We start from the raw sequence: 11,921 nt of genomic DNA, 5'->3' as shown, positions 1-11,921 counted from the left end.
AGATGAATGGAGAACAATGTAAGAAATGTACAGGATGATGGAGAATGCCCTCTAGATAGATTTAAAGAGAATCCATCACAATGACAAATACTTCTGAGAAGCTGCCATTTCCCCTCCCGGATTTACTAAAACCAGAGAGTGCAAAATCAGGTGTAGCTGTGCATGGTAGCCAATCAGCTTCTAACTTCAGCTTGTTCAATAAAGCTTCTGCAATAAAACCTGGAAGCTGATTGGTTTCTCTGCACAGCTGCACCAAATTTTGCATTCCCCAGTTTTAGTGCCCCTGTGGAATACAAAGGGAATGCACAGGGAGGGAGACTGCCCCCTTAACAACACTTGTGTTGGTATGGCAATCTGTCAATTTTTTTAAATTCAACCCACTGAGTTGAACCAAAAAAAAAAACCCTATACAAGGCTTTATGGTGTCTCCATTCTGGATAGAGAAGCAGCAGAGCCATCCTTGGACAATGGCATTCTCAGACTGGGGGAGGGCAGTGTTAGATGTCCTGTACTAGCAGACTTAGATGCACATAAGCAGTTACAGCAACATTTTTCTTCCTTTATGGGATAAAGGCTTTACATAAATGAATAAAGTTGACTGATGTATGCCCCTCTGTCAGTGGTAAATGATTTGTCTCAACCCTTTAACTTCTACTTTTGCAGGACAGCTTGCTCTGGTAAAGGAAGGAGAAAACTAATGCTGGCCATACACAATACAATTTTCTGTCCAATTTTCTTTAGATTTACCTTCAACTATTTAGTGCAAGGGTCTGCCTAATTGGATACAATTGAAAGTATTGTTCATGTTTAACCTCATATTATGTGGTTTTTGGTAAATCTAAAGCAAAAATCTCAAGAAAATTGAATAATATATGGCCAGCATAACAGATATACTGCCTGGATCAGCAGGTAAAAATAAAGGACAAAAGCCTAAAAAAGAAAAAAACTTATACAGTCACCACTACTAAGCTTTGATAAACTCAAAAACAAACATTTATTATGTATTAACAAAGCTTAACACTGCTTTAGTTCAGCATTGAATCAGAATGTATTACTGTCTTAGTGTGTGGCCCATTTTAGCAGTTGTGGCTACTAACTATGGCTTTTAACTGGACGTACAATTTCCATTAAATTCTGGTGACTATAATTTACCTAACCACAATGAAAAGGTATTTATTATAGATAGATGCCTACACCCTGCACTCAGCACACACACCCTGCAATGGCTGCAAAGTGGTTGAGCCTTTGTGCAGTCATTCAATCCTGGAGAGGGAAATTATGAACTTACTGGTGATAACTGCCTTGTGAATACACACACACACACACACACACACGCTGACCGTGACACAGACAATAAAGTAACTGAAGTCAAAGCTTTGAACAGAACAAGGAATGGTTAGCAAGTGTAGCCCCACTCCGGAGATGCACTCTCTATAACTGACTGTTTTCATTCACACTGAAAGTTAAACTTCAGAATTTTGAGTTGTCACAAAAACAAGTGTAGAGGGGAAATCCCACAATGAGTACACTTGTTCCAATGATAACTTTCTAAGATTTTCCTTATTTTGAAGTGCTTTCCTTGCACTTTCTGTTGGGTCTATAGAAGGGGTATTAGAGCTGAAGTTTAGGTGTGGATTTTTTTTTTTTGCATTGTTACACTGGTCCCCTCTTGGAGTGATGTAAGTATGTACGAGGTGATATCAAAAAGTTTCAAGACTAGTTTTGTAACAAGCCAACAGATGGCAGCACAAGGCTGCATGCACAGTCACAGGGAGCACCATCCTTCATAAGTCAATGTGCCAAAAGGCATCATCCTGTGTACATCGGGAGCTGTGCAACTGGTGCCATTCTGACCACGTCTGCTATTTCATCATGAAAGCAAGCTAGAACAAACATGAAATTCTGTGTGAAACTTTGGCAAATCTGCCACAGAAATGATTGACATGATTCATTGGCATTGGTGTTACAAAACTAGTCTCAAAACATTTTGATACCACCTCATACCTGTATATGCCATACCTGGTTGATTCCCGTGGAAGCTGGAAATCACTCTAGTAGGTGCTGTTTCTACCATTGCCACAATCTTCCAGGTCCGGTTCTGAGTGGCTGCTGTGCTGCGCAGTGAACAAGGCATAACATGCATACACACAATGGCCTGCTCTGGATCAATGTAACTTATAACCATTGAAAAAAAAAAAAATATTTGGCTTTAGAAATACTTTAATCGTGATGCTGATACAGTGATCACCAATACATTTCTGATGCTACTCACTCATATACCTGGACTAATTTTCAGTGATTCAATAATTATAGATGAGGGTAAGGAGTGTCACACATACATATATATAGTAAAGCGCCTAGCAAACTGTTGGCGCTATATAAATACTGTATAATAATAATTTCTTTTTTATTCTATATTTATATCTGTACAGAGCACACAGGTCTAGATGTTCAGTTTGGACCAATTTATTCATTCTTGTACTGTCAACAGTAAATTAATTTCATTACATTGTCAATATTGTTTAATATAAACAGTGAGTGTATTGTTACCTACACTATATACAAAAAGTATATAAAAGTGTAAAATATCAGTGCAAATTATATTAGTAGCAATGTAAAACAGCAGAAGTAAATGCTACAAGTTACAGGTCATGTTTCGTGCTTGATTTTCAAACTCTAACACATCAAATAAAAATATTGCACTACAAATAAATAAAAAAAATTATATTCAAGTATTTGGCTAAAACGCAATACTGTTAGATTGGAAGCACCTCAGTATCCTTAAATAAAATCAAGTACTTCATTGTGTTGTTAATAAATTAGACTTTTAGCAGCATTTTACATTGCATTAAATACAGGTTGGACAGTGATCACCTAAAGTTAACAACTTATCAAAGGGATTTAGTACAACAAATTTGAAGGTTGATTCCTTCCCATACAGATTTCAGTTTGCTGTGAATATGGGTATGAGTTATGGGTTGCTTCATATATTTTCCAAGACCTACAGTGGTGAGAGACCTGCACTAGAATTTCCAGCTCTGCCCAACTGCCATTGCCATTCCAGGACATACTCATGGTGTCACATCACAGGGAAAATTCAGGAATTCAGCTTCAGGAGTGGCACCTTGCTATGACTTTGTGGGCAAGAGAAAAGACCACCACGAGATTTTAAAGGCCAGAAGGCATTCCCCTCACACCTCCCTACCCAAAACTGTTAGTTTTGGGTGAAGTTGGTATTTAAAAAAAAGGAACCTCTAATTATCCACATCCATACTCTTATCAGGGACTTCATTAGGCAGCAGGCGATGCAAAGAATCTCGGTTTAAGGAGATAAGCAAGTCAATCTTGTCCATGCACTCCCTCAGTTGGCTCTCAGAGTAACCGCTGCTCTGGACACTGATGGGCCTTTCATTGCCCAACATTTGTTCTGAGAGTGCCAAGCAACAAACCGCCATTAGTGATGGAGGGTAGGAGTTAAAGGCATAATCAGCCAAGCTCAGTTCTGCAATGCCTTTGGCTACAGCTAGTGACCTGGAGGCCTGGGATAGATCAGCATCTGAGGGGTGACCATCAGCAACCTGCAGGAGGGAGAAGTGCTGCAGGAAGAAGTTAATGGTTGGTGCTGCCAGCTGGAATCGGAGTTTAAGCAAGATGATGCATTCAAGATTGCAGAGCTGCTCTCTGGAGAAGGTATCACAGCACAAGGCAAGCAGCTGCTTCACTCGGGGCGGCCGTGTCTCCACCTGGAAGGAAGAATGTAATATTAGTAACAATGTATAAAGGTATGACGATTTCTGGTGCAATAAGTCTAAGGTCAGTATAAAGGAGCTATTAAAGTAAATTAATAATGGGTAGATGTGACCACGATGAATACCATAACAGTTGCTTGTACCACACATTTTTTTTCTGCTTTCCTGAATGGATACTCTTGTGATATGGAAATATTAATCACTATGAGGTCTCCTGATCTGTGTCAGTATTGGATTGAACATATGAGATGATTATATACTAACCGATCATATTCGTTTATTATTGTTTATTTTTTTATTTTTGTCTTAATTAACATTGTGATTTTAGTGGTAGTAAAAATGTTAGATGGATTGATGGCTTCATGGTGTTTGAGAATTTACAGTACAATTGAGAACATAGAAGTTTATTAAGATGGTTTTCCCTGCTGCACATTTTCCACTATACTTTGACAGATTGACATGAGGAACTGTGTATATATTTGATACAATGATACAATGTAGTTGTCTGTGACAGTATGGTGCATTCTAGAACACTGGGTGACAATGTATCTTTATTTGTTGAGTGTTTATTCTGTGTTTGACATGCATCTCTGTGCATCAGTGAAATGCCCCATCTCATGAACCAGTTGAGTTCATTAATTGACTGATTTGAAGTCCTCATGCACACTGGATGTTTTTACAGCGGCTGTTTTTTTTTCTGGCCAATCAAATGAATAAATGTCCACGCGCTAAACGTGGCTAACCGCAAGTAAACATGGTACTGCGTTTACATGCATTTTTGCCGCATTTAGCATTTTTCTGCTGCCAGGAGATTTTAACGACTAGGTGAGTTCATGGGTACATAAGGCTTTAGAGGCAGGGGAAAAAATGCTTCTGGTTTGCATTTTTGAGCTTTCTGGCAGAAAAAAAAAATGCTAAACTCTCTTAAACGTGCCTAAACAGTGTACAAAAATGCACTGTATCATCATTTTTTTCTGCCAAGGGAACTGGCGTTTTTTTTTTTTTTTTTTTAAGCCCAGTGTGCATGGAGCCTAAGACCTCGTACACTGCAGCTGCTAAACTGATGTTTAGGAGCAGATGGGTGTTTTTTTCTGAAGCCCCTGAGCTCTGTGTTATCCTACATGTTCATGTACACAGTCTTTTATAGGAGTTTACAGGCAGCTGAGTTTAATGGCATTTCTCTGAAAGCACAAAAACTGCATTCAGGACAAGAGTTTACCAGCATTTAAAAACGCCAAATACTCCTAAACGCATATAAACTCACCTAAACACTAGCAGTTTATCCATTTCAGTGCCCAGAATAAATGAAAATTCTGGCTAATGAAATACATGAACCAAATGCTGCGAAACTGGTTTGAAAATATGCAGCTTAGGTGAGTTTTACCCTGTGACTTTTACCCTATAAGACCCCGGTTGAACTAGGTGCGACTTGGCATGCGGTTTGCATGTAATGCGACTTGCAAATTGCATGCCAAGTCACACCCTATTGTCCGCAATTACAGCGGTCATATCGGTGCGGTTCTGACTTGGTCGTAGCCACACAGGTTTCTAAAGTAGTACAAGCACTACATTTGGTGCAATTTGCATAGACATCTGTGCCAGATGTCTTGCAAATCATACCTGAAATCGGCATGTCCCCCAACTTTAAAATCATGCAACTTCACCAGGGGCGGACTGATAACTCATGGTGCCCCCGGGCAATAGGGGATCATGGGGCCCCTGTGTCCTTGCCCAAACTCAAAAAAGCCTATGAAAAAGGTTCCTGTGGCTTCTCATGGGGCCCCCTACTGACCCCGGGCCCTCTGGCAGAGTTTCCAAATGGTCAACACGCCCCTGGACTTCACTGTACGTTTTCAAAGTTGGGCTTGATGTGACCGGGGCGTAAGTAAGTGGTGCATAGAGTGAAACGCGAATTTCTGCTAAACAAGTGGAACCGTCTGTATCAGAGAGCCTAATAATCTTGTACAAGGCTTCTACACAGTGTGCGGCTTCCCCTTCTTTTGAAGAGTATTGTGGATACATTATAAGGAGCAGCCAGTGACTGCCGGAAGCCAGCACTCTGATCTTGAGCTTTTATGAGTAGGTGTGCCTGTAGCAGAACATTACTTTCTGCATTGTGCAAAATACATAGCTAGTATTTCACCAATCATTGTCTAGTGCCTCTAAAATCCCCAGTGATCCCCGTTAATAGGAAAATATAGTAACATTTGTCTGGATGATGTACATTCGAAAAATAATGAATTATTGTGGCGTCTAATGCTTGATATCAAATTGAAAAATAAATCTATTAAAGTAATGTTAACCTCCCTGGTGGTCTAATTATGTCAATGTTTTTGAATGTCAGAGCGGAACATTGTTTTTATTTATTTCAGGTACTTATATAGCGCCATCAATTTACGCAGCACTTTACATATATATTATACATTCAAATCGGTACCTAACCCTCAAGGGGCGTACAATCTAAAGTCCCTAACTCACATTCATACATATACCTACTAGGGCCAATTTTAGACAGGATCCAATTCACCTACCAGCATGTCTTTGGAGAGTGGGAAGAAACCGGAGTACCCGGAGGAAACCCCCGCAGGCACAGGGAGAACATGCAAACTCCAGGCAGGTGGTGCCGTGGTTGAGATTCGAACCAACGACCCTAGTACTGCCGGGTAAAAGTGCTGACCAGGGGCGGACTGACCATTTGGAAACTCGGGCACTGCCCGAGGGCCCAGGGTCAGTAGGGGGCCCCTGGTACGTTTTTCATAGGCTTTTTTGAGTTTGGGCAAGTACACAGGGGCCCCATGATCCCCTATTGCCCGGGGGCCCCATGAGTTGTCAGTCTGCCCCTGGTGCTGACCATTGTTTTGCATGGAAATTTGTTGTTTTATATTGTAGGCCTGTAATTCTTAGGAATAACTCACTTAAATCTGTCCAAACAAGAGAGTCTAGTAAACATTCTGGGTATGATAAAGTTTGAAACACAAAATCATATATTATAATATAATAAATAATTATAAAAAATAATATAATAATAAATTTAATTCAATAATGTAATAAAACCAAAAACACTGAAATTTGAAATAGAGTATAACGTTCGCACATCACTGAGCTCAGTCGCAGAATAGTCGCTATTGTCACTTTCTGTGTCTGATGATGAATTTCCCCACAAATCACTATCGCTCAAATTCTGCAAATGATTCTACAGTAATTCACAATCGCTGTTCTCTAGATGGTCTAAAACCACTTTTGACCTAAAGGGACGCTTTTTGGATTCCATGGATGTTCAAGTTTCCAGGCAGAAAGAACGGTAAAAGTGCAGACAGGGCACAGAACAAAGCACTCGGGACAACATTTAGGTGAAATGGTTTGATACAGTAATGTAATCCTAACAGATTACAATGTATTGTGTGTATGTCATGTTTTTTACTTTTTGAATCTTCCGCCGGCTCCGCCCCCTGCATCGCGATGCTCGCAGGGAACAGAACCCAGGAGACGGATGCCGGCACCGGCTAGAGGACACAGAGGGAGGACATCGGGGGATCGCAGGACAAGGTAAGGATCAGGGGATCGCAGGACAAGGTAAGGATCAGGGGATCGCAGGACAAGGACTACAGTGTAATTCCGAGTGTGGCTCGAGGTTACCGCTTTTGGTACTGAAAATTAAAGAGTAACACTCGGGATTACTGCTAGGAAGGTTAATTAATATTGCCCCCCAGCATTGGCTGAGGGTATGCAGCTGCCCCTAAAAAGTGAAAAGTGACACTTGTGTATAGACGAATTGTAAAATAGATGCACAGTGCCTATCTATCTCACAATTGGATGATGTACATACCTGTTTGCATGCAATAAGTAAGGAGGTGACACCCACTAGCTGAAAGCAGTCAGTGGCCACAGGGGTGCAGGCCAGGAACCGGTCCAGGATATTGATGGCGAGGCACAGGGATTCGAAGCCCAGCTTGAAGTGTTTATGTACAGGAATCAGCCAGCTGATCAGTTTGCAGCGAGATTCGGGTTTGAGCTGTCAGAGAAACACAAACACATAAATATAGGAGAAATATTTTATTATTCTAATATCTAGGAACATATCATTTGTTCTCCAGAAGAAGAAGATTATTTATGACTTTTGGCTAAAATGTATAAAGCCTGAAGGAATCTAAGGTGGCCATAGAGAATACAACTTTTTTTTACTTCCACCTCAGGAAGAAGGAAAGAAAATAACTTGATCCCCCCCCCCTTCTCCACACTGACTGCAGTGCTACTGTGTTCTGCTGGCAGGGAGTTGCTTGAGCTATGGCTGGTGTCATACCTGATCACATGTGCAGCACCCTGAACTGCAAGTCAAACAGAGGCTAAGACAGCAACTTCCCTGGCTGACATGTGCATCTCTATCAGGGGTCTCTAAACCGGGCCCACTGCAAGATTATATCTGGCACTCTGATGTAAGGGGGCTATGGTGGGGACTTTAATGTGAGGGAGGACTCTGATGGGGACCCCAATGTAAGTGGGACTCTGATGTAAGAGAGGAGCTTTGATGGGGACTCTGATGTAAAGAGCGGCTCTGAAGGGGACCCTTATGTAAGGGGGGGGTCTCTGGGACCCTGATGCAAGGGGGGGGGCTCTGATGGGGACCCTGATTCAAGGGGGGGGGCTCTGATGGGGACCCTGATGCAAGGGGGGGGGGGCTCTGATGGGGACCCTGATGTAAGGGAGGGCTCTGATGGGGACCCTGGTGGAAGGGGAGGGCTCTGATGGGGACCCTGGTGGAAGGGGAGGGCTCTGATGGGGACCCTGGTGGAAGGGGGGGGGGCTCTGATGGGGACCCTGGTGGAAGGGGGGGGGGCTCTGATGGGGACCCTGGTGGAAGGGGGGGGGGCTCTGATGGGGATCCTGGTGGAAAGGGGGGGCTCTGATGGGGATCCTGGTGGAAAGGGGGGGCTCTGATGGGGACCCTGGTGGAAAGGGGGGGCTCTGATGGGGACCCTGGTGGAAGGGGGGGCTCTGATGGGGACCCTGGTGGAAGGGGGGGCTCTGATGGGGACTCTTGATGGAAGGGGGGGCTCTGATGGGGACTCTTGATGGAAGGGGGGGCTCTGATGGGGACTCTTGATGGAAGGGGGGGCTCTGATGGGGACTCTTGATGGAAGGGGGGGCTCTGATGGGGACTCTGATGGAAGGGGGGGCTCTGATGGGGACCCTGATGGAAGGAGGTCTCTGATGGGGACCCTGATGGTGATACCTGTGGCTGGTTTTCCATGCAGTGGCGGGTGAGGTAGGTGTCCTCCAGGCTCTTGTAGAACACATAGGCCTCCTCTCCATAGTCTCGGAAGTTCTGCACGGCCTGTCTGTAGGAGATCCCCGGACAGGGCTCCTCTTGGGTCTCATAGACCGGGGAATGCGGGCTGGGACTGGGGGTCTCATACAGATCCCCCACCCCCGAGTCACAGCTCCGGGCCTCCAGAGTCTGCTTCCTGTGTCTCCGGTACCGGACTCTCTTCACCCCCATGCTGTCACACAGACTGCCGTTGCCCGCGTCCTCCGGGGTGCTCTCCTCCCTCTTCCTCTTGCTGGGGCTCCGGGGCCCCTCACCCGTCAGGAGCAGGTGTTGCTCGGTCTTTCGGACTTCACATACCACCATGTCTGCGGCGCTTATCTGCCTGAGGGCGGAAAAGGCCGGCTTTTATATCCAGCTGTTCTCTCCGTTGATTGGCCGAGCGGGGGAACCTCTGGCGGGTGACGTCAGCGGGGAGAGCTTTCCCGGCGAAAGAACCGCTCGAGAGGGAAACCTTCTCCCGCGGCTGGAGGAGGCACGCGCCGGTCTGTTGTCAGGGAGACAGCGGCTCTGTGAATGAAGAAGGGGGGATGGAGCTCATCTCCCAGGCTGGGGCCCTCATGGAGGCGCCAATGGGCACAGCCGTACCTGGGGCTGCCTGGGGGGTTGTGTCATGTTTATGGTCGTTAATTATTCCGCTACAGCGGTCTGGAATCTGAAGAGACAAGAATTGTGTCCACATCGTACCGAGCGGCGAGCCCGTTATCTGAGAGGAAAGTACAGGTTCGAATGGAACAGCTGCGGGGCCATTGGATGCAATGGGGGGCGACAGGGACCCCCGACTCGGGTGTAAAAATAAAACCTCTCTCTATATATAATTGTTATTATACGGGGTGTGTTGTCATCTGCTCATCACTCCTGACATTTCTCACAGACGGGATCAAAGCTGCACTTTGTTCTCTAGAGATTACTGAACCCTAAGGGCCAGTTCACACTACGTGCGTTTCAGTTGCTTTTTTTTCTGCATCCAAAACGCACAGAAATTATGTTATATGGTTGTCAATGTCAGAGTTCACATCAGTGCTTGCAGTTCCAGTGCGTTCCGGATGCAGAAACAAAAGTAGAACAGGCTGCAGCTTTCCTGCACAGAAGTGTACTGGAACGCACGAATAACGCACGGCCCTGTTTACATTGAAGAAAAAGAGAGGGGAAAAATGAAATGGAATGCATAAAAAAATGCACTAGAACACGTCAAAAACACTCATGAGGGACCAAATCCGGAAAGCATCTGGACTGCGTTTCTATCGTGTGAATGGGCCCTAAGTCTAGGTTCACACCTCAGCGTTTTCCACTGTGTTTTGTGTTTTGCAGAAACGCACAGAAGTCCGTTTGACATGATTTCCTATGGGACAGGTTCACATTTCCGCGTTTTCACTCGGTGCGTTTTTTGGAAAGGTTCAGGGACTTTTCTAAACACAGAATGTTGCCTTCTTGGTTCTATAGACTTCAATGGAGTCACTGCAGAAAAACGTCGTGCAGTTTTGATGCGTTCCGGTGCGTTTTTTATGCATTCCAGTTCATTTCTTCCCCTCTCTTTTTCTTCAATTTAAATAGGGACATGTGCGCTCCAGTGTGTTTTTGGGGTGTTCCGGTGTGTTTTACAGCGTTCCAGTACAGTTCTGTGCAGAACAAATGTAGCCTGTTCTACTTTTTTTTTGCATTTGGAACTGCAAGTACTGATGTGAACTATGACATTGACCAGGGGCAGACTGACAACTCATGGGGCCCCCAGGCAATAGGGGATCATGGGGCCCCTGTGTCCTTGCCCAAACTCAAAAAAGCCTATGAAAAAGGTACCAGGGGCATCTCATGGGGCCCCCTACTGACCCCGGGCCCTCGGGCAGTGCCCGAGTTTTCAAATGGTCAGTCCGTCCCTGACATTGACGACCATATAACCTACTTTCTGTGCGTTTTGGATGCAGGAAAAAATAAACTTAAACGCATGTAATGTGAACTGGCCCAAAGGGCCGGGTCACACCATAGAAATGCAGTCCAGATGCGTTTCCACATGTGCGTTTTTGATGTGTTCCCGTGTGTTTTTTTATGCATTTGTGATGCATTCCAGTACATTTTTTCCCTCTCTCTTTTTCTTCAATTTAAATATGGACATGTACGTTCAAGTGTGTTTTTGGTGCATTTTTGTGCATTCCGGTGCTTTTCCAGTACAGTTCTGTGCAGAAAAAATGCAGCCTGTTTTACTTTATTTTCTGCAACCGGAACGCACTGAATCTGCAAGCACTGATGTGAACTCTGACATTGACAACCATATAACATACTTTCTGTGTGTTTTGGATGCAGAAAAAAAGCAACTGAAATGCACGTAGTGTGAACTGACCCTAAAACCTGGTATATTATCTGAAGCAGAGACCCTGGAGAATAAAATAGAGGTTTTTATGTCGTACAATATTTGCGTAGCCTTTTATCAAACACAAATTTTCAGGAAACAATACACTTAAATGAATTTTAGTGAACACAAACACAATGTCAAATCTGATTTTTTTGGTAAAATATAAAAAATTATGTTGCCCCAAGTAAATAGATAGCAAACATGTCATACTTCAACCACTTTCCTGCCGCCCTTTAATAGAAGTACTGCTACAGGGCGGCAGGGCTGCGCAACAATCACACATATATATATGAGCTTTGCATTAGCGGGAAGGGGGCGCATGCGCTCCGCCCTACCTGCACTGCTATTGGTGGCTAGGGATGTCAATGTACCATTGTTGAAAGAAAGCCATGAGAAGTCTCGTTTGCAGTTTTGAGAAGCCATGTGGAGGACACAGCAAACATGGAAGAAGGTGCTCTGGTCAGATGAGACCAAAATTGAACTTTTTGGCCTAAAAGCAAAA

The 11,921-nt window shown here is 44.2% G+C and overlaps 1 protein-coding gene across 1 annotated transcript; it reads right to left on the bottom strand.

Annotated features, from left to right (window-relative positions):
- Positions 1 to 2,450: 2,450 nt before the first annotated feature.
- On the bottom strand, positions 2,451 to 9,568 carry CCNO (cyclin O). Its single transcript, XM_089688084.1, has 3 exons — positions 8,980 to 9,568; positions 7,576 to 7,761; positions 2,451 to 3,743 (listed from the first exon to the last, which is right to left on the bottom strand). Exons 1-3 carry the CDS (start codon positions 9,376 to 9,378, stop codon positions 3,255 to 3,257), a joined length of 1,074 nt encoding a protein of 357 aa, XP_089544210.1. The 5' UTR covers positions 9,379 to 9,568; the 3' UTR covers positions 2,451 to 3,254.
- Positions 9,569 to 11,921: the final 2,353 nt, after the last annotated feature.

This window comes from Staurois parvus, unplaced genomic scaffold, assembly GCF_062004578.1.
Source record: "Staurois parvus isolate SC_StPar_1 unplaced genomic scaffold, SC_StPar_1.0 ptg000445l, whole genome shotgun sequence".
Classification (NCBI taxonomy): domain Eukaryota; kingdom Metazoa; phylum Chordata; class Amphibia; order Anura; family Ranidae; genus Staurois; species Staurois parvus.
The sequence above is the reverse complement of the archived record's forward strand: the minus strand, read 5'-3'. Positions and strand labels throughout refer to the sequence as shown.

What these genes read in the sequence shown, in the direction of transcription:
- CCNO (XM_089688084.1), bottom strand. Translation starts at nt 9,378, where the DNA reads ATGGTGGTATGTGAAGTCCGAAAGACCGAGCAACACCTGCTCCTGACG. An exon ending in GCATGGAAAACCAGCCACAG is followed by an intron (nt 7,762 to 8,979) that starts GTATCACCATCA and finishes TTTCTCTGACAG; the next exon opens with CTCAAACCCGAATCTCGCTG. An exon ending in TACTTATTGCATGCAAACAG is followed by an intron (nt 3,744 to 7,575) that starts GTATGTACATCA and finishes TCTTCCTTCCAG; the next exon opens with GTGGAGACACGGCCGCCCCG.